The sequence below is a fragment of the Protopterus annectens genome, chromosome 12.part0 (genome assembly GCF_019279795.1).
Source record: "Protopterus annectens isolate FY-2018-M chromosome 12.part0, PAN1.0, whole genome shotgun sequence".
Classification (NCBI taxonomy): Eukaryota; Metazoa; Chordata; order Ceratodontiformes; family Protopteridae; genus Protopterus; species Protopterus annectens.
The window spans coordinates 1,295,087,214-1,295,109,677 of record NC_056746.1 but is presented as its reverse complement, the minus strand read 5'-3'; the positions used below and the strand labels follow the sequence as shown (position 1 = coordinate 1,295,109,677).

The window sequence follows — 22,464 nt, the reverse complement described above, 5'->3', positions numbered from 1 at the left end:
GCAGTAGTCGCCTTAATGCCCTTGGGTTCCTGTGAAACGGTCCCAGGATTCGCAGTAGGATTTTTAAAAAGGAACTTGTGAGAGTCCGGAACCTGGTAATATCTATCAGGTTTTCTGGGAGCACGAGGTAAGGAGTCAGGGGCCAAGCTAGATTCTGAAAAGGCATCAACAACAATGTCCAGTACAGGGGGGATAGCTAAAGGCCTGTGTTGGGGCAAGAGTAAGAAATCCTTAAGCATCTTTTTAGAATCAGAGTAATCTGGGCTTTCCGAGAGAAAATGCTCCCTAAGAGTATGCGAGTTTTCACCAAAACAGAAATCCTCTGGAGGGAAGCAGAGGGAATAGAGTCCTCTGCATCAGAATTCACATAGGTAGACAAGGGTAAATCCTGGTAATCAGAGGAAACAGAAATTTCAGAATCCTGATCAGAAGTACAAGCAAATTCATTCCTAGGTCTCTTACAGGGGGAAGGTTGGCTTCCCCTGCTTAAAGTAATAAGGTCTACAGCCATTCTTATTTGTTTTTTTAGGTATAGAGGCCTGACCATGTGGGTCTGGGCGTCAGTTTTCTAGGCATGGATAGAGTTTTAGGCCTTGAAGAAGATAGCGTCAGTTTAATATGCAAGTCAGAAGGCCTGAATACACCATCAGAAGCCGGTGCCTGCACAGCAGCTCCGGACCCATCCAAGGTAGAGACATCCGCAGGTTCCAGTTGAAGCATCTCGTAGCATACTGGACTCCGAATGGGTCTCAGTAGAGGCCTGCGAATCTGAAGTAGGAGGTATCAGGTGTTGTGAAAGCACCTCACTGAGTACCGGCGAACTGGCGACTAGCTTAGGAGAAGCACTGTCGGCAGCTTTGGACCTAGGTGGCCTGTCTCTGCCTTTATCTTTGCGTTTTTTCGGAATGTCGGCAGTTGGGTGGCTTACCGAAGACATATATGGATAATTGAACAGAGTACAAAAATATTTAGAAGTGTAAATATACAGACGACAAATAGTTTGTTGTTTAAATAAGGCACAAAACCGACAGCGCGGTACGTCGTGGTCAGGGCCTAGGCAAGAAACACAGTACGAATGAAAATCTTTGAGGTATTTGCTTTCCACAAGAAATACAATTACTGACTTTTACTGACATTGGATTAGAGCAAAAAAAAGTTTCCCCAACGGGGTACTTAGCTTTAGTTGAAGACTTCGGTTCTGAAACTCAAACGAAAATTTCAGGAGTCGGCCGACCGGCACTTGCAAACTGCTTCTGCTTCGGGCACCGCATGGCAAGAAAGACTGATGTAATGGCATCGGCTGCATGCTTTATACCCCTGACTACCTGACGTCATGGAAGATGACCGCAACCGACGCAGGACCCAAGACTTTGATAATCAGGCCGACTAAGGGCTACTGCAAGCAGATAACCCAAATGTGATGACTGCAACAGTGAAACACGCAGAACATCTAGCCTACTCCCTTTAATGTAATTCTTATCCAGGTTCTGTCTCCAAAACTACAGTACTCCCCCCGATGGGGGCATCCTAAGCCACAGTAATGCAATATAATGATAGCCCTACACCAACAAATCCTCAAACTGTCACTTGAATGTTCACTGCTACTACAGGTCACTCAAAGTAAAAATGAGGGGAAAAAATGGTGCTCTGATGAAGGGTTATAGCAGAAAGAAGTGCATGCAATATAAAACATTCTTTAACGATACTCTGTTCTATACTGAGCATAGTGCTAGTTTTTAGAACACACAATTTCCAAAGAGGAATGCTTTGTTTGCTCAATATGTACACATTAAGCCACAAATGAATAAAGACATCACACAGTTTGTGAAAATCTAGCAAACCTTTCCAAATTATCAAAATACAATAAGCTGCAAACAGAAAAAATAACCCCAAGGCAGAAATTACTCAGAAAATGGGGATTTTAAAAAGGGGTAGTGGTGGTGCTGTGGTAGCATTGTCGCCTCACAGTTAGACGTTGCCCGTTCGATTCTCAGAGCGTCTTGTGTGGCGACATGCGTGAATGGGTGTTCCTTCGTTGAAGGTTGTGCGTTTGGCCCGGCAAGCCAGCACGTAAAAATCTACTGCCAATCATTAGCGGACCGGAGTTCCGCTGTGGCGACCCCTAACCAGGAAAAGCCGAAAGACACAACAAGTAGGTTAGAAAACTAAAATTTAACAGAATGTGGGTTTTGGTTGAAATCGTCAAAAATACTGTTGAATAAAAACAAAAATGTTTGTCTTTGGGGGTGAACTCTAACTCAAAATTATTTGACTCAAAGGCTGCTCATACAGGAAGAAAGGACACTTATATTGCTGCAGCAACCACAGGTCTCAAGGAAACAGTCTTAAGATCTGCTAAGTAGGATTCCACTAAGCAAATGAAGCACTCCTAATACCACTCCCTAAAACACCCACTGAAAGACCCTGGATTTAAATAAATATTTAGCAACTTCATGGGCAGCAAAATTAACCAGTGATGACTATGCATTTTAAGAGAAAATACATGAGCATGCTTCCAAGCTACAGCAATCCTGGCCAGGAAAAAAGTGCAACAGCAAACAAAACAAGCATTCAAACTACACCAAGAACCACAAGAAAACAGTCAAACTGCCACAACAAACACCAACTTCAAGGCACAGCAGTGGTATGTTTATAGCTGGACACCGTGTAAATGCTGATCCATCCTGAAAACCAGAAAAACAAGACAAACTGCCAAGACCAGCTCTCATTCTCCATCACCACTGTTATTAGGCACATGAACAGGCAGAAAAAGGCCTAAACCACACAAAAAAAGAGGGAAGAGAAATCTCTACAGTGCAGAGGACAACTTGATCCACAGTGCCCATTCCCACACCTTCCATGCAAGATGAAAATCACAACCTCCTCTTTCTTATCCCACCCTTACTAAAAACTGCCCTGCCTGTTTCATACTTGCATTCTGCCCTACCGCCACAAGATCACTCAATCACCACTTTCCCCCATAAAATGCTTTCTGCGACTTCACAGGTCATATTTCCATGAGATGACACAGAACAGGATGCAACATTTTTCTTTAAGCCTATGTATGCATTACTCTCTTTCAGTTTGTCAGACTGATAATCAGATTACACACTACACTTGCTGTCTTCTCAAAACTGTTTAATCTTGTCTGCAAAGTTGCCTTTAATGGACAAGCAACTTAAACTGCTATCAAATATATGTGATGTTAAGCATGGGTAACAGTGGTGAATTGATCCTACCTCAGGATGTCGATCATTTGGAAAAGTGTGTCAATTGCTTATAGAGATTCTGTGTGTGTTGGTTGCTCTCTAGGCAGAGTTAGAATTTGGACCACCCAGATGGAGTAAGAAACGTCTGGCTCATTAAGTGGAACTGGAGTGACTGTGGTTAACTGGAAAGAATGAAGGTTTGCATGAGGTTTGACAGGCAAGTCAGGACGGTTCTAAGGAACAAATCATATAGAGTGAAAAAGAAGGCCAAAGTTCAGGTAAGCAACCTTGGTGTGGTCAATATGCAGAGATATGGGCATGATATTGGATTTTATACAACTTGGCCTCAGGGAGAAACAGAAGTGTCTTGGGACCCATTTCCATATGAAGAAGTTTTAAAGAGCATCCTGAACAACAAAAATGATACAATTGACATTGGATGAGAATGCAAAACGGGTTACAAGACTTCCTCAGAGACAGATGTATCTCTACATTACAGACACCCTCAGACCACTTGTCACCTGTAAACAGCATCTCAACCAATCTGCTAATGAGCTGGTGTCTCCTCAGATATGACAGACTGCCAGAAGGTGGCTCAGCTACAGCCCATTCCCATACTTGCATGGGGATAACAGTTTAAGGGGGGGGGGGGGTTCTTCCATGCTTGTTCAAATACCAAACTACAGCCATGTTCAGTATGGATGGCAAGAGCACACTGTGGAAGGGGCCCTGTGAAGCCTTGTAAAGTGATGACTACCATTCTCATTACTAGAATGATGCTGCACAGACTGGTCTCTGTCTGATCATGTACCCCACTCTACCCTTAACATTAGTCTTCCTGGTCAGGTTTGGCTGTCAGCATTTGGCAGTAACAGAAGCACTGCTCAAGGAGTGAATATCTGGACTGCTGCACAATGCAATGAGGAGTCTTTCCTATTGGCTCAGGCTGCTTCAGGTGACTCAGGCAGAGGAAGTAGTAGTTAATGTGGAAGCAGCAGCATGAGCATGGGATTTTTTTATTAATTATTTTAAAGTATGTTTTTCTGTTACTGTGTGTGCTACTGCCAAGCTGTAGGAAGAAGGTAAGTAAAGTATGTGCATACATGAACAATCTACTGAAGGGGTTTGTTGGGAGGAAATAATTGATGGCCACATCTGTGCGAGGGTGGGTGTTAAAATTACTTTGTCCAACTAATGATATTTTTTATTACATTCTAATATCCGATGTACATTCAGCCAAAGCTGGCAAACTGGATGCAGGGGTTGTTAGTGGATAAAAATGGACACTTGTCATTTGCTTAAAATGTGCATTTATTATTTTGGCTTTGCAGTAGTAGTGTGCACATTTTGTTTTCACTTTCTGTAAGTCTAGCAACAGCACTGTACTAAAGTATCTTCAGTTGTGGACTGGGCAGGACGTGTATAAAATAGCACACTATCACTGGCAGAGTGCTGCCCTGAGTAGTGTTGTCCTGTAACTGACCACTGGCAGAGTGCTGCACTGAGAAGTATCGTCCTACAACAGATCATTGGCAGAGTGTTGCCCAGAGTAGTGTTGTTCTACAACCGATCATTGGTAGAGTGTTACACTGAGTAGTGTTGTCCAATAACTGATCACTGGCAGGGTGTTGCACAGTAGTGGTTTCCTATAAATGGCAGAATATTACATTGAGTAGTGTTTCCCTATAACTGATCACTGGCAGGGTGTTGCACAGTAGTGGTTTCCTATAAATGGCAGAATATTACATTGAGTAGTGTTTCCCTATAATTGATCACTGGCAGGGTGTTGCACAGTAGTGTTGTCCTAACTGCAACTGTGATACCCCTGGGTATCATCTCACAAATCCTACTGTTCTCCCTCTCCAACTCCTTTCCACCTACACTTACTAACACTTGTTACCGCAGACTTCCTCACCAAACCTTCTAACTCCTTCCCTTCTACCTTCTTCACCCCTCCTTCCACTCCTTTTTCATGATTGTTCTAACTTAATCTCTACAACCTTGTTCTTGGCTTCTGCTCAAGCATGTGTAAATATGTAACTTGTGTAAAATGAATTATTGTACAGTAATTTCATGTAATATACTTTATTAGTCATTTGTACTACCACATGACTTATCAGCGTTTCAAGTTATGTACACCAGCTTGTCTACTGTATATCAATTTCTCTGTTTGTAACTGATTCATGTTGTATGTGGAGCATTTCTCCCTGGGCCTCTGCTGAAAAAGGACCTGTGTCCAGTCAGACTTTCCCGTAAACAAATGTTAAATAAAGTAAATATAACTGAGCACTGGCGCAGTGTTGTCCTACAACTGAGCACTGGCGCAGTGTTGTCCTACAACTGAGCACTGGCGCAGTGTTGTCCTACAACTGAGCACTGGCGCAGTGTTGTCCTACAACTGAGCACTGGCGCAGTGTTGTCCTACAACTGAGCACTGGCGCAGTGTTGTCCTACAACTGAGCACTGGCGCAGTGTTGTCCTACAACTGAGCACTGGCGCAGTGTTGTCCTACAACTGAGCACTGGCGCAGTGTTGTCCTACAACTGAGCACTGGCGCAGTGTTGTCCTACAACTGAGCACTGGCGCAGTGTTGTCCTACAACTGAGCACTGGCGCAGTGTTGTCCTACAACTGAGCAGTGTTGTCCTACAACTGAGCACTGGCACAGTGTTGCTCATAGTAGTGCTGCCCTATAACTGATCACTGGCAGAGTGTTACCCTGACTAATGTTGTCATATAATACCATTTTGTTTTCTAGCTGAGTTTTTGGCTTTTCATTCCTTTTATGTGCAGTTCTTTTTTCTATGGGTTTTTATCACAGTGCATTGGTTTCTTTTGCCAGACACTCAGAGGTATAATATATGCCTCCGGCCATTTGTTCTTTTACTTTTCATCCCAGTCTAACAGAATGGTACAGACAAGATTTTTTTTTTTGTTTTCTGGAAGGGAAGGCAGCATGCACGCATTATTCCCAGAAAGACTGAATACATTTCCTTACTTGTGACTTGTTCAGACCAAGTCAAGTTTCTACAAACACAGTAAACTGCAGAAAAGGGCAAGGACTTGCATAAGGAATAGAACAGTCAAGAGAAAGGGCGCCAAGTCTACAACTACAGTTGAAGAGTAGGGAACTACACTGTTATAAAGGTCTAAAACCTCAGAACAAAGCAAAATCTTTAGGTTAATTAGAAGAGAAAGCTCTAAGAAAGATGAAATTAGAAAAAAAAATGTAATTCTTGACTTATGAGAACCTCGAAGAGCTCGAGACGTAATCCTAGCGCTAGAAGAAGTGCAGCAAATGAGATCTGAGGGCAAGGCATTATGGGTAGGGGAGGAGCTCAGAGTTCGGATCCTAGTGCTGATGTACAAAGTCTTGTAATAAATCTATTACTACCAAGCTCCCTCTGCCCCATAACATCCAAATAGTATATCTCGGCATGGGACTTAGTAGCAGTGAACAGCAAAGCCTTTATAGGAAAGTTTTTACAGAATTTTGTCCATCGTAGTAGTACAGTATGCATCCTAACCATGTTTTTAAGAATGTGGTGCAGGGCCTCTTGGATACATGTTAGAGAGCAGGACTTTGAGGAATTTACTGTGACCCTGAAGGATGATTTTGAGGATAGGTGATACAAAGGGACTGAGACAGCTAAAGATGTGTGGTGCCCACCAGCTTCAGAAGGGGTGTTGGGAGATCTTATTTTATGATCCCCCCATGACCCACATAGACAAGATAGAAGGGACAATAATCTTAAGAGTCCCTATGACTTTTTCCCAGCGACATAAATAAGGTCACTCATGCAATTAAAAATAATTGGCATATTTTAACTTCTGATTCATCTACTGAAGCATTACTTGGCACATCCAAATTTTATTACAGGAATATGGCGAATTTAAAGAGGTTGTTGCGTTATCCAGAAAAGTTGGGCCATGGACAACAGGGAGAGGGTACCAAAAAATATGGCATTTGTAATTTCTGTCAGTATGTCAGAGAGAGTAACGAGTTTATTCACCCACAGACAGGGAAGAAATATTTAAATGTTATGGCCAACTGTGACACCATGAATGTTTGTTTAGCTCTGAGCAATGCAGCTCATTTTATGTTGGCAAACCAGCAAAACCAGCTGCTGGTTTTGTGAACCCATTAGGGTCCATATATATATCTTGTATAAATAAAGGTAACACTGTTAATGTCTTAAACATGTTCAGATGCAAAATAATGCACCATAGGTTCTTTTATTGTGTTAGATGCTATATACGAGAATGCAAGGCTAGGCAACATTGAAAATGAAACAGATGTGAGGCAATACAGACAGCCAAACTATGTTCTCATATGGGGCCAGGCTTAAATGAATCTGTACCCTTGAAACCTGTTTTAAAAGCCAGAAGAAGGAAAAAGTAATGTTTGCTTCCTTTTGCTGGGTTGACTTAACTACAATTGTTTTATTAGTTTTAGCTTTTGATTGGTCTATATATTTTGACTGTGTTACATAAATGTTTAGCAAAGATGTTGCTTCAATACGGTCTGAAGACGCTACGATTCCCTAGCGAAAGGGCTTACCAGTTTGTATATGCATTAAACTTTGATTTATTTTACCTGCTGCCTACTTTACCTTTGGATATTTTGAACTGTGACTGCTGCATTTCCACACTGGTGCTTTTTTTCTGCACTGAATGGAATCAATGCTTTCTATACCACATATTGGTTTAAGTTTTTCACCTAGGCACTCAAACACACATGCGAAAAATTTATATTTTCAGAAAGCAGCTTCACAATTTAAACAGGGTACGTACACAGCGGTACTATACTAACAATGCTGAACTGCAATTCCGACCTTGATGTAAGCATATACTGAAGAGAGATGAGACTCCTCAAAGTTGTAGAAAAAAAGGACTTGTCAGCAAATGCAATATGTAAAATCAGGATCACGGTTTTCTTAATGTACGACTAACATTTTAACTTATTTTCTATGCATGCAGCTTAGAGGACCAAAGGTAAGGCCAAGGAATGCCAACATTTGACTACAATTAACTTGTGTGTGACAGTCTCTCTAAATAATGTACACACAGGCTACTTGTAGTAGGTAGTGGATTGATCTGTCTAATTGCCTGTCATGAAAGCTGTTAAAGTATGCATGTGTAGTTAGTAGGCCCATACACCCCTGTATGTAGTATTTGACACTGATCCATTAATAAGGGGTGAATGCACCTCAAAACCTCACAGCCCTAATCAATTTTTAAAGACAAAAGGAACAGCCACCCTCAGTAAAAGAATTAAAAAGTACAGTTGTGTACCTACCATAAATGTAGATGTTGGAGTGTATTCACTGTTGCAGTCATTACTCTTGGGTTATCCTGCTGGCAGGCTACCCGCAGTCTGCCAGAATTCCAAAGTCTAGGTCTGGCGTCGGTTGCTGTCGCCTCTTCCCGGACGTCAGTGTGCCAGGGGTATAAAAGACGCAGCACATGCCATTTTCTTCAGTTTTTCTTGCCCCAGATGTCAGGTGCCCCCAAATTGGAAGGCTGAAAAATATGCCAATAAAAATGCATGCATAAAAATAACATGTCCATCTACAAGCAAATACACCAAATAGGTTGTATAGGATAGAGAAGTGCAGATAAGTCTCAGCAAAGAATAGGGGGATGGTGGGTGGGTAAAGTACAGTTTTGTACCTACCATAAATGTAGATGTTAGAGTGCTCGTACAGCTGCAGTCATAACAGATGGGTTTATCCTGCAGTCAGGCGGGTCCTCGGTCGGCCGAATTCCAAAGTCTAGGACCGGAGTCGGTTGTCATCGCTTCTTCCCTGACATCAGTGCGGCAGGGGTATAAGAGGCAGCAGACGCCATTTTCTTCAGTTTTTCTTGCCCCAGATGTCAGGTACCCCCAGAAGGAAGGCAAACAATGTTATGCAAAGATGCAATGTTGATAAATCAAAAACAGTAGTTGCAAGCAAATACACCATAAAAGAATACCCCAAAAAGGTTATATGAAAAGTGTTTGTCATAAGGCCTGTCCTAAGAGGGGATGGAGGGAGGGAAACCTGGACTGCAGCTGTATGAGCACTCGAACATCTACATTTATGGTAGGTACAAAATGGTACTATGTTCATCGTGCCTACAGCTGCAGTCATAACAGATGGGTAGAATCCCAAAGTTAAGTAAGGGTGGTAGGCACTAAGTGGAACTAGGAGGGGCTAGGATGCCCTGCAGGACTGCTGTGGCAAAGCCCGCTCTAGATTTTGAGTATAGTGGGAGGAGATAGTGCTTGGAGAAAGTGTGCACTGAACTCCAGGTGGCTGCTTCCAAAATGTCCTTGGTAGGGACCCCCTTGAGGAAGGCTGCAGAGGTAGCTGTGGCTCTGGTGGAGTGGGATCTGATGCATGCAGGCACAGTTTTTCCATGAAATGAGTAACAAAAGCGTATGCAGTGGGCTATCCATTTTGAAATTGTCTGTTTGGAAATAGCCTTTCCCTGAGCACCTACAGCATAGGACACAGAGTTGCTCAGATTTCCTGAATGGCTTTGTTCTGTCCAAGTAGTAACGAAGTTGTCTGTGAATGTCCAAGGAATGTAGTAGTCTTTCCCCTTTGTTTTGTGGATTAGGATAAAAGGTAGGTAGGTGGATAGTCTGATTCAAAGCTACACTGGATACTACCTTTGGCATAAAAGTAGGATTGGTTCGTAAGGAAACTCTGTCCTGATGGAAAATGATGAATGGTTGCACAGCCATGACGGCCTGTAGCTCCGAAACCCTGCGTGCTGAGGTGATAGCCAGAAGAAAGGCTGTTTTCCATGACAAGTACTGTAACTCTGTTGAAGAAGCTGGCTCGAAGGGAGGAAGGGTCAGCTTTTCCAATACGTAGTTGAGGTCCCAAGCAGGGACTGGTGGTTTTCCTTGGGGGTTTTAAATTCTTTGCCCCTCTGAGGAACTGCCTTAAGAGTGGGTGAGAGAATAATGGAGGATCTGTGTTGTATTGTGCAGAAATGGCTGAAGCGTGGATCTTGATGGAGGAGAAGGAAAGTCCATTGTTTAACATCTCAGCTAGGTACTGTAAAATTTGAGGTATATTTATTACCCAAGGATTCTGTCCCTTTTCTTGATTCCAGGCACAAAATCGTTTCCATTTGGCGGAGTAAGCCTTTCTAGTAGAAGGTCTTCTGGCCTCCAAGATGACATCCTGCACCTCCTTGGAGAGGAGAAATCAAGGAATTCTCCATGCAGCTAGATTTAGAGTTTTGAGATGGCTGTGAAGGGTTTTGTAGTTGTGCTGGGACAACAGAAGAGGGACTAGAGGTAGGATCCATGGTGGGGAATGTGTCAGGCTCCTCAGGAGCGGATACCAGTGTTGTCTTGGCCAGTTTGGAGTGATGAGAATCATTTTCGGCCTCTCTGCTCTGGCTTTTAATAGAACTTTGGGCAGCAGAGGAAGAGGTGGGAAGGCATAGACTGTCAATGTTGCCCAATTGAAGGAAAGTGCATCCACTTTCCACGCCTGTGGATGATAGGTCCTTGAACAAAATTTTTTCAACTGGCAATTTCTGTGGGTAGCAAAGAGATCTAGGTCTGGCTTTCCCCATGCTTGAGTTATCTTTGTGAAAAGTTGAGGATGCAACTTCCATTCGTGTGGATCTGTCATATTTCTGCTTAGGTTGTCTGCCAGTGTGTTTTTCTTCCCTGGCAGGAATTGTGCCTGCAGTTGAATTTGCAATTCCAGTGCTGTGTTCCATAGGGTCATGGCTTGCTTGCACAGGGGGTATGAATGAGTTCCCCCCTGTTTGGCCTGGATGCAGTAGGTCTTTGAAGGTCATAATAGCCTTTTGCATGGCTAGCATTTCCTTTTGGTTGATGTGAAGGTGCTTCTCTTTTCGGGTCCATTTTCCCTGAATGCACTGATCTGTCATGTGTGCTCCCCAGGCGTAGTCCGAGGCATCTGTTGTGATGACTTGAGTTGCTTGAGGTACACAGAAAGGAAGACCGGTGTTTCTTTGGCAAGCTTGAGTCCACCACAAAAATTCCTTTTGAAGGCATGGAATGAGTGGGATAATTGTTTCCAAGCTATGGCTGTGTTGAGACCATAAGTTTTTCAGGTACCATTGAAGTTTCCTCATATGCAGCTTTGCACAAGGGATTAGTAGGATGCAAGATGTCATGAATCCCAGAGCCTGCAGGATTTTCCTTGCAGTTAGCCTGGTGTAAGTTGCCATTTCTCTGAAGTATTGAGACAGTTGCCCTTGCTTGTCTGGCGTGAGGTAGGCCATCTGGGTGGTTGTATCCAAGCTGGCACCCAGGAAAATTATTTGTTGAGAGGGTATTAGTTTTGATTTCTTTTTGTTGACTGTGTATCCCAGGAAGTTCAACAGTTTGATTACAAACGCCAGGTGCTGCCAGTAGTATGTCCTTGCTGTCCGCTTGGATCAGGCAGTCATCCAGATATGGGTAGATTTGTATCCCTTGTAGTCTGCAGAAGGTGATTACTGATGCCAGGCATTTCGTAAACACTCTGGGCGCAGTAGATGAGCCAAAGGGCAATGCAGAGAATTGGTAATGGGTTGAACCTGCAAGAAATCTGAGGTATCTTCTGCAATCTTGTCTGATAGGGACATGCAGGTATGCCTCCTTGAGGTCCAATGTTACCAGCCAAGACTCCTTACCCAGCATGGGAAGAAGCTGCTGTAATGTGAGCATCTTGAATTTTGGCACCTGTAGATATGTGTTTAGGATGGATAGGTCTAAGATAGGTCTCCAATCTTTGTCTTTCCTCGGTACCAGGAATAGTCTGGAATAAAACTCTTGACCTTGTTCTTTTGCAGGTACCTCTTGAATTGCTTTCATGTCCATGAGAGCTGAAACCTGTTTTTGTGCCTCTGCCCTTTGATTTTGTGGCAGGTTTGGCATGCCTCTCATTTTTGGAAAGGTGTGAAAATGGAACCTGTAGCCTCTGTCTATAATGTCCAGAATCCATTTGTCTTTTGTAACAATATGCCAATTTTTTGAGAATAATGTCAGTTTTCCGTCCAAAGGTGCTGCCATTAAAGCTTTGCTTGGCAGGTGTAGGGGAAGTCATTGTGTCTGTTTTCTAAAAGACTGTGATCTATCTTCTTCACCTCTTGGGGTTGGTGCTTGCCACTGTCTGGCTCTGAAAGATCCTTGAGGTTGCCCTCTGCCCCCTGGGCGCCTGTATCTGCCCCTTTGAGGTCTGTCCGTGGCTGGAAAGGACCAATTTTTTTGAAGGCCAGTTTCTGCTGAAACGTGGAGGCTGTACCTGCAGGAAATCTTTCACTGTTTGCATTGATTTTGCTTTTTCCTCCATTTTCTTTAGCACCTCCTCAGCTTTAACACCAAACAATACATCTTTTTGAAGAGGTGCATCTAATAATTTAGCTTTGACATGATCTGGTAAGGTTTGCTCTTTGAGCCAAGCATGCCTACGTATAACAGACCCCGTAACAGCAGCTCTACATGAGGCCTCTAAAGCATCAAAACCACACTGCAAGGTATGTTTACCCACCTGCTCTGCACCATGCAACAAATCCTGCAACTCTTTTAAATCTTGTTGTTCTGGTTGTGTCATCTTGCTTTTCAGCTGAGATATCAAAAACTGTTGATACTTTAACATATGGAACTGACAGTTTAATGCCCTCATGGTTAAAGTGGCCGAGGTGTACACCTTTCCCCCCCCCACCTTTCTAAAGCTCTGGAATCTCTCTCTGAAGGTAATGGATTTTTAGCAGTAGAGGCCTTAATTCCCTTGGGACCCTGTGAAATTGTTTCTGGGTCAGCAGTATGGCTTTTATATAGGAACTGGTGAGAATCAGGAACCCGGTAATACCTGTCTGGTTTAACAGGAGCTGGAGGCAAAGAATCGGGATTAAGGCTGGCTTCTGTGTACACATCATCCAATATATCTAAAACAGGAGGGATAGCCAGAGGCCTATGCTGGGGGAGCAGAAGAAATTCCCTGAGCCTTTTCTTGGAATCTGAGTAATCTTGACCTTCCCAGTGAAAGTGTTCCCTCAATGTATGCAGGGTTTCCCCTAAAGAGAAGTCCTCGGGGGGGAGACCGAGGGAATAGACTCCTCTGCATCAGAGTCTTCGAATGGAGAATAGACATAATCCTGGTCCTCAGATAGTTCTGAGGTAATAGAAGCTTGATCTGAGGAAGGGTAGTCTTCCTCTAATCTGGGCCTTTTGTCAGAGGGGGGTTGAGAACCCCTGATAAGAGTAATCAAATCCTCAGCCATTTTAAGCATCTGTTTTTTAGGCATGGTGCCTTGAGAGGGGGTCTGAGGAACTTGTTTTTTGGTTTTCATGGCTGCTTCAGATTTAGTGAAGGCTTTAATGGAGAAGGAGGAAGGCCTGAAGACCCCTTGAGAAATGGCAGGCCTATGTAAATTCTGAGTTTCCCCGCCAGGAGTGGCGTCGGGATCTGTAGTAGGAATGGGGGCCGAGGAGCCTGCGACCTCGGGTACTGAAGACACCGGTAATGCATTGTCATCGGTACTCAGGGGCTGCGTAGGCACCTCGTGGAGAACCGGTAGTCGGCCTTAGCGTGGTTTCAGTAGGTGGTGCGGACCTCGTATGTCGGTCCTTATCTTTGCGTTTTTGCTCAAAACTGGAGTCGGAGTATCCGACGACATAACAATTAAATTTTTTGCCAAAAAAGTGAAGGGCGAACTCCGCCAGACGCTTAATAGTGCGCTTATTGAATCTAGCACAAAAACGGCAGGCCAAGACGTCGTGGTCTGGGCCTAAGCAAGGTATACAGAAAGAGTGGAAATCCTTATGCGGTATTTGCGTCCCACATGAAATGCAATTATTAACTTTGTCTGACATCGGTCTGAGTCAAGAAAAGTTTCCCCAACAGGGTACACTTAGCTTTCAAGAAGACTTCGGCTGAAATACTTTCGTAAATCTCAGGAGCTGGCCGACCGGCACTTGCGAACTGCTTCTGCTTCGGGCACCGCATGGCAAGAAAGACTGGAGAAAATGGCGTCGGCTGCCTCTCTTATACCCCTGCCGCACTGACGTCAGGGAAGAAGCGACGACATCCGACGTCGGACCTAGACATTGGAATTCGGCCGACCGAGGACCCGCATGACGGCAGGATAACCCATCTGTTATGACTGCAGCTGTATGCACGATGAACATCCTGGACAGCAACAGTGAATACACTTGAACATCTACATTTATGGTAGGTACACAACTGTACTATGTTCATCGTGTTTCACTGTTGCAGTCATTACTCTTGGGTAGAACCCCAAAGCTGAGGAAGGGTGGCTGGGCTAAATAGGATTAGGAGAGGCTATGAGTGCCTGCAGAACTGCAGTGGCAAAGCCTGCTCTGGGCTTAAAGAGGTAAGTGGTAGTGCTTTGTGAAGGTGTGCACTGAACTCAAAGTTGCAGCCTCTAAGATATCTTTGGTTGGTGCTCCTCTGAGGAAGGCTGCTGTAGTGGCTGCTGCTCTGGTGGAATGAGGCCTAATGCCCTTAGGCACTGATTTGCCATGCTGAAAATAGCAGAAATGGATGCAATGGCCTATCCATTTTGAAATAGTCTGTTTTGAGATAGCCTTTCCTTGTGATCCTGCAGCATATGACACTAAAAGTTGCTCAGTCTTTCTGAAAGCTTTAGTTCTGTCCAAGTAGAATTGTAACTGCCTGTGTATGTCCAAAGAATGCAGAATTTTCTCACCCTTGTTCTGTGGATTAGGATAAAAGGTTGGCAAGTGAATGGTTTGGTTAAGGGCCACACTGGGCACCACCCTTAGGCATAAATGTAGGGTTTGTCCTCAGAGAAACCCTGTCTGGACGAAAAATGAAAGGTTCCACAGCCACGAGTGCTTGTAACTCCGAGACTCGTCTTGCGGAGGTTATTGCTAGGAGCAGAGCTGTTTTCCAGGATAAGTACTGTATATCTGCTGTTGATGCTGACTCAAAAGGAGGCAGTGTGAGTTTTTCCAAAACATAATTGAGGTCCCAGGCCGGAATTGGTGCTCTCCTTGGAGGCCTAATGTTTTTGGCCCCTCTACTGCCTTAATGGATGAGAAAATATAGGTGGTTCCGTATTGTAATGGGCTGAAATGGCAGAGGCATGAATCTTACAGATGAGAAAGAAAGGCCTTTGTTTAGCATCTCAGGTATTATAAAATCTGAGGGCTATTTGGTACACACGTGTCAATGCCTTGTTCCAAGCACAAAATCTCTTCCATTTTTCTGCATAAGATTTTCTGGTACTGGGCCTCCTGGCCTCCAAGATAACATCCATAACAGCTTTTGAAAGAGGAGTGTTCTGAGAATGGCTACATTATCCGCCATGCTGCCAGATTTAAGGTCCTGAGTTGGCTGTGCAGGATCTGATTGTTTTGTTGGGTCAGCAAGTAAGAAGCTTGAGGCAGTATCCATGCTGGACCTTGAGACAAGCTCTTTAGGATTGGGTACCAGTGCTGGCGCGGCCAGTCTGGTGCAATCACTATCATTTTTGGCTTCTCTTGTCTGACCTTTAGGAGTACCCTAGGAAGGAGAGGCAGTGGGTGGAAAGGCATATACTGTTAGATTTTTCCAGCTGAAGGATAGGGCGTCCACTTTCCATGCTTGCTTGTGATAAATCCTTGTGCAAAATCTCTGCAATTGGCAGTTGTGAGTGGAGGCAAATAGATCTATGTCTGGGCATCCCCATTTCCTTATTATGCTGAAGACTTGTGGATCCAGTTTCCATTCGTGAGGATCCATGAGGTTTCTGCTCAGCTCGTCTGCCAGAGTATTTGTTTTTCCTGGCAGGAATTGTGCTTGCAGGTGAACTTGAAAAGCCAATGCTGTCTCCCATAAGGTCACTGCTTGTCTACAGAGGGGGTAGGAATGTGTACCTCCTGGCTTGTTTATGTACCACATAACCGTAGTGTTGTCTGTCTATCAGTAACTGTCTTGGATGAAGCAGGTCCTTGAAAGCTGTCAGGGCATTTTGAACAGCTAGCATCTCTTTTTGGTTGATGTGAAGATGCATCTGGTTTGCAGGCCATGTGCCCTGAATACATTTTCCTGCCATATGGGCTCCCCAGGCATAATCTGATGCATCCGTTGTCAGTGTGCCTGGCTGTGGGTAAACTGAATGGCAGACCCGTGTTGTGGTGACAGGCTTCTGCCCACCATCGGAACTCCTGTTGCAGGCAGGGAATGAGTGCAATTACTGTCTCCAGACAGTGGCAATGCTGAGTCCAAACACTCTTAGATATCATTGTAGTTTCCTCATATGCAGTATGGCATATGGAATTAGTAGAATGCAGAATGCCATGAAACCCAAGGCCTGCAGGATTTTCCTTGCTGATAAGTGGGTTTTTGTTGCCAAATTCTTGAAATAAGTAGTCAGGTTTTTTTTGTTTGGCGTGAGATAAGCCATCTGGGCAGCTGTATTTATCTCTTGAGAGGGCACTAGTTTGATTTCTTTTTGTTTACTGTGTACCTTAGGCCAATTAATCTTTTCACAAACGCCAGATGCTTTAGAAGAATGTCTTTGTTCTCTGCTTGAATTAGGCAGTCGTCCAAGTAGGGATATATTTGAATTCCTTTTTGTCTGCAAAACGCAATTACTGGTGCCAGGCACTTTGTGAAGACCCTGGGCGCAGTAGATAAGCCAAAGGGGCAATGCAGAGAATTGGTAATGCATTGAGCCAGCCATGAATCTGAGGTATGTTCTGCAAGATTGTCTGATTGGGACATGCAGGTATGCCTCTTTTAGGTCTAAAGTTACGAGCCAAACTTTCGTGCCCACCATGGGCAATAGCTGCTCTAGAGTCAACATCTTGAATTTTGGAACTTCCAGAAACGTATTTAGTATAGACAGGTCCAGTATTGGTCTCCAGGTTTTGTCCTTTCTGGATACTAGGAAAAGTCTGGAGTAAAATCCTTGCCCCTGCTCTTGTTGTGGTACTTGCTAAATGGCCCTCATGTCCATGAGGGCTGTAATTTGTTTTTGTGCCTCTGCCCATTGATTGTGTGGCAGGTCTGGCATACCTTTTGAACTTGGTAGAGTGTGGAAATGGAACCTGTAGCCTTGGGACACTATGTTCAGGACCCATTTGTCTTAGGTAAAACCTTTGCCAATTTGTTGAAAAAAGTGCTAGTTTTCCCCCTATGGGGGCTGCCAAAAGAAAAGTGCTTGGATCTGGTAGAGGAAAGTCAATGGGACTGTTTCCTATAAGGTTGTGATTTGTCTTCTCCACTTTTGGAGGTAGGTGCACCCCATTGTTTAGGCCTGTATGAGCCTTGGGGCTGAGCTCTGCCTCTGGGACGCCTGTATCTGCCTCTTTGTGGGCTGACACTGGAAAGGACCAATTTTTAGGACAGTTTCTGCTAAATCTGGGTGGCTGTACCTGTAAGAAATCCTTGACTGTCTGCATGGATTTTGCTTTATCCTCCATTTTTTTCAACACTTCTTCTGCTTTAGTACCAAAGTATCATGCTGTAATGGTGCATCTAATAATTTTGCTTTAACATGATCAGGCAGATTTTGTTCCTTTAACCAAGCATGCCTTCTAATAACAGAACCTGTAACAGTGGCAAGAGGCCTCCAGTGAACCATAACCGCATTGCAAAGTATGCTTTCCCACTTGTTCAGCTGCATGCAATAAATACTGCAATTCCTTGTTCTCTGAACATTCAGTATTTGTCAACATTTTCTGTTTAAGCAGTGACATTAAATATTGCTGATATTTAAGCATATGAAACTGACAATTTAAAGCCCCTACAGCAAGGGTAGCAGAAGTGTAGACTTTTTCCCCCCATCTGTCTACAGCCCTGGAATCCCTATCAGAGGGGACAGGGATTTTTGCAGTGAAAGCTTTAACCCCCTTGGGACCCTGAGATACAGTTTCTGGGTCAGCAGCGGGGTTTTTATACAGGAATTTATGAGAATCCAGGACCCTGTAGTATCTGTCTGGCTTAGCAGGTGCAGGGGGTAGTGTCTGGGGACAGGCCGGACTCTGAAAATACATCTACAATGTCTAGAACAGGTGGAATAGCAAGGGGTCCATGCTGAGGATGTAACAGAAAGTGTCTCAGCCTTTTCTTAGATTCAGAATAATCTTGGCTCTCCCAGTGGAAATGTTCCCTCATGGTATGCAGGGTTTCCCCAAAAGAATAATCCTCAGGAGGAGAGGCTGAAGGAATGGATTCTTCAGCATCAGAATCCTCATAGGGAAGCATGGAGTAATCTTGCTCAGAAGAGGAATCAGAGGAAATAGAAACCTGATCAGAAGAATCATACTCTGTCTCTTGCCTAGGCCTCTTATCAGGGGGGGGGGATGGGAACCCCTGATCAAGGTAATTAGATCTTCGGCCATTTTGAGCATCTGTTTTTTAGGCATGGAAGTCTGAGTAGGAGAATGCTGTACTTGTTTCTTTGTCTTTAATGCTGCTTTAGTCTTTGAAGCTGACTTGATATATAGTTGTGTAGGTCTGAAGACACCCTCAAAAGCAGATGCCTGCTCAGCGGCTCCGGACCCATCTGAGGGAATAATTTCAGAGTGTCCAATACCTTGAGTATCCAGAGGCCCAGTCGGCTCCATGTGGGAGTCGGAAGCGGCCTGTGGCTCTGAGGTAGCGGGCGCCAGGGGCTGCGAAAGCACCTCACTGAGAACCGGCGACTGGCCTAGAAGAGGCTTCGTAGTCAGTTTTGGACCTCGGATGCCTATCCTTTTCTTTATCCTTGTGTTTTTTTGTAAACTCCGGTTGTCGGCTGATCCAACGGCATTATATAATTAAATCTTCTGCCAAAGTAATGAAATGCAAAATCAAACAGATGCTTGATAGTGCGTTGGTTAAATCTAGCACAAAACCGACAAATAGCAACGTTGTGATAAGGGCCTAGGCAAGGAATACAGTAAGAGTGAAAATCCTTGAGAGGTATTTGCTTCCCACAAGAAATACAATTGTTAACTTTTTCTGACATCGGTTTGGAGCAAGAAAAAAGTTTCCCCAACGGGGTACTTAGCTTTAATGAAGACTTCGGACCTGAAATTCAGATTTGAAAATCGCAGGAGTCTGCTGACCGGCACTTGCGAACTGCTTTTGCTTCGGGCACCGCGCGGCAAGAAAGACTGAAGAAAATGGCGTCGGCTGCATCTTTTATAACCTTGGCGCACTGACGTCAGGGAAGAGGCAACAGCAACCGACGCCGGACCTAGACTTTGGAATTCTGGCCAACTGCGGGTAGCCTGCCAGCAGGATAACTTAAGAGTAATGACTGCAACAGTGAAACACGAACATCATAAGTTTCACTCCCTTGCAGATACCCCACATCAAGAGACATTTACTGCATTAAGAACTACAACAGGTCACACACCTATTTCCATAACTTACTCCTACACTGAATAAAGATGATAATGCAGCCCCATGTTCTAGCTGTTTTAATCATGTCCACCAGGGTTTCTGCTAGGTTTACAGGTCCTGTAATGCTTTTGCTGTATCTTTCCTGTGTCATTCAGATTCTCTGTTCAACCACAACTTCTGTCCTATCATCATCTATAGCAGGCTGGCAAATTCATCACGCCAATAGAAAGTACTTGGTTATGATCACTTATTACAAATCAGTTTCACTCACAAAGTGCCTTCTTAACAAAATCTAGCTTGTGTCACAAATTACCATTCTTCTACAATACCTGTTGGTCCATGGTGATGACGTGAAGCTCCTGAATTTATCACCTTTTAGATATTAACTGGACCCTGCACTGACTTTTCTGCGGACAAACGGTAATCATCTGGAACAAATTTATTAATGTTACTTTCATTTCTGCCAACTTTGTATAAAAAAACAATTTACTCAATTCCACTGATTACTCCAAAATCAAACTTATTTTCACCCCTTGAATCAATTAGGATGCAATTTTGTCTACAAAGGACAAAACTTGCATAATTTTCCAACCAGCATTATCTTAATTGGCTTATATGAACAGTGAATCACGTTTAAACAAGCAGTTCTGACAGTTTTCCTAAACACACAGTTCTATTACCAGCAGAAAAAATGGAATAGAACTCCATTTTAAATGTAATGACTAAGCAAGCACAGAAAAAATTACAGACTGAACGCCTACCGAATGGGTTTGAAAACCAACACTTAGGAAGTTATTTTAGTTCTCTTTTCATTATCAAACTTAATATCTCAGCAATAACATTTCTGACAGATTAGCACCATATGCCTCAAATTCACTTCCTCCTTACATTAAAGAAGTTACTATGGGAACCTTATCAGCATCAGACTATCAATACAATTTACTTAATCTATTCTGAGTTATGATTCCACCACGATTACATCACCTCTGATGAATGACAGAATATAAAAACAAACATTGTGACCTAAAAGCTCACCATTTGGCGCCCCACCCCCAACAGTAGTTGAGGAATATTTTACTACCTCAGTCGGAAAACTAGAACTGCAAACTGTTCTCTCCATGTATCTGTACAGCAAAGCCATTGCACAGATTCATATACAAAGCAACAATTTTATAAAACAAGATTAAATGGTGCCTTTAAACAATTCTTTGAAGGTTTATAAACAAGCTGGGAAAACAATTACCCTACCAATAATAATATACATGGTGGTATCTGCATGTCGGCTGTCACTATAAACATAAGGTCTGGGAGAAAAGTTTGGCTATTTTACTCATTACAGTATAGCACTGATCTAAGAACTTTTTTCAGACTCTGCACAGGAGCACTTTCTGGTTAAGCGACTTGCTTAGGGTCACACAGCAGGAAAACGAAGGTTGATGAAATGAAACCCTGGACCACAGGAGTTAGCTCGTTAACTCTCAGCCTTAATCCTCTGCATTGCCAACCAATAAAAACGTGCTTCATGCATTAAAACACGTGAAAGAAGCTAATTTCCCCCAAGGTCTCGATCCAACACAGATATCTAAAAAATTCACTCTCCTGCATATACTCTAAGTCAAGGGACCATTTAGTGCAGTAAGAATTATAGAATTGTTTGACCCATTGTAATATACTCCTATACTGATACTGCAGGGAAAATTGTTCATTTCTAGCACGGCAGCATGACGCACAAGATGCATAAAACATTTGTACAGTAATATCCACCTAGCCAGCCTGAAAGTGCAAAGACATGCATCACTGTGCATTATGAGAGAAAGGGCAAGTTTGCCACAGGGCAATTATGTACAGCTATCAGGTCAACCTCATTCCCAGACATAAGGGCATGGGATCTCCACTGCACAAGGAGGACCCCTGGCACAGATATGGCATTAATAAAAGTTCCGGTGTCATTCTAATGGGAAAGAAAGCAAACCTTCAAAGGTCACTATAAGCTGCATCCCTTCATTAAATGTTAAGGAAACAGTAAGGTGGAATCAAAGGCAAGTTTAAAGACTAATGCTGGGACACATCACACAGAATTTAATGGTTCAGCTCAGATTCACCAGCATGCTGCAACAAATTTTACTGAACTAAATGTTGAACATTCAGACAAAGGTGGTCTATTCCAATGCACAGCAACGGATCTGAGGGACCAGGCAGTTCCAGGAAATGTACAGCTGTGCAATCACCTTATGGAAAGTGCAAATGTTTGTGTCTGGCCACCATGGAATCACAGCCTTTGGCAACTCTGCTGCAGACTGAGGTCCAATGCCCAGCTAGAGTTTCCTCTGAACACATCTTCCAACAGCCAGACTGAAGTTGCCTTACTTCAGATACACTCACATCCTTGGTATAAAGGTGGTGTACAACACCTGACCATCTTTAGTACTTCTCTTTCCCCACCCCCTGGACAATACTGAATGAACACAACTGCTAAAACACAACAGAGGGATAAGGCACAAGGATCCTAGTACCTGACCTAGAAAGGCGGCACCCACCTGAAGTACCTGATCAAGATAAAGGAGGGGGCCAGAAAAGAAGGTAAAGGCACAGGCAAGAAATGGGGGGCGATGAATGGGTACCCACTGCAACAGTGGCCACTAACATCTACAATTAATAAGTTAACTGCACTATGTTCTATGTGTGGATCACTGCTGCAGTCATACCCTTTAGAAGCACTAACAAAGTTTCGAGGTTGGCACTCACAGCAAACGTGAGTGGTTACAGGGTAGAATTGGGACAACAATATGTCCTTAAGAATGGCTAAAGCAAATTCTGTTTTGCTACGATAACGTGCGACGAGGGTACCAACCAGCTGCTTCTTTAAAATGTCCTATGTACCAAACCCTTTCTGGAAGGAAGTTGTAGTGGTTATGGCACTGCTAGAGTATG

At 43.6% G+C, this 22,464-nt stretch overlaps 1 protein-coding gene across 3 annotated transcripts in view; it reads right to left on the bottom strand.

Moving 5' to 3' along the window:
- PLAGL2 (PLAG1 like zinc finger 2) overlaps window positions 1-22,464 on the bottom strand; it is a 129,590-nt gene that overhangs the window by 91,706 nt on the left and 15,420 nt on the right. For all 3 annotated transcript variants that reach the window (XM_044090347.1, XM_044090346.1, XM_044090348.1), the window contains exon 2: window positions 19,863-19,961. In XM_044090347.1, the coding sequence (XP_043946282.1) occupies window positions 19,863-19,874 (12 nt within the window). In that variant the 5' untranslated portion in view covers window positions 19,875-19,961. The remainder of the gene's footprint in view (window positions 1-19,862; window positions 19,962-22,464) is intronic.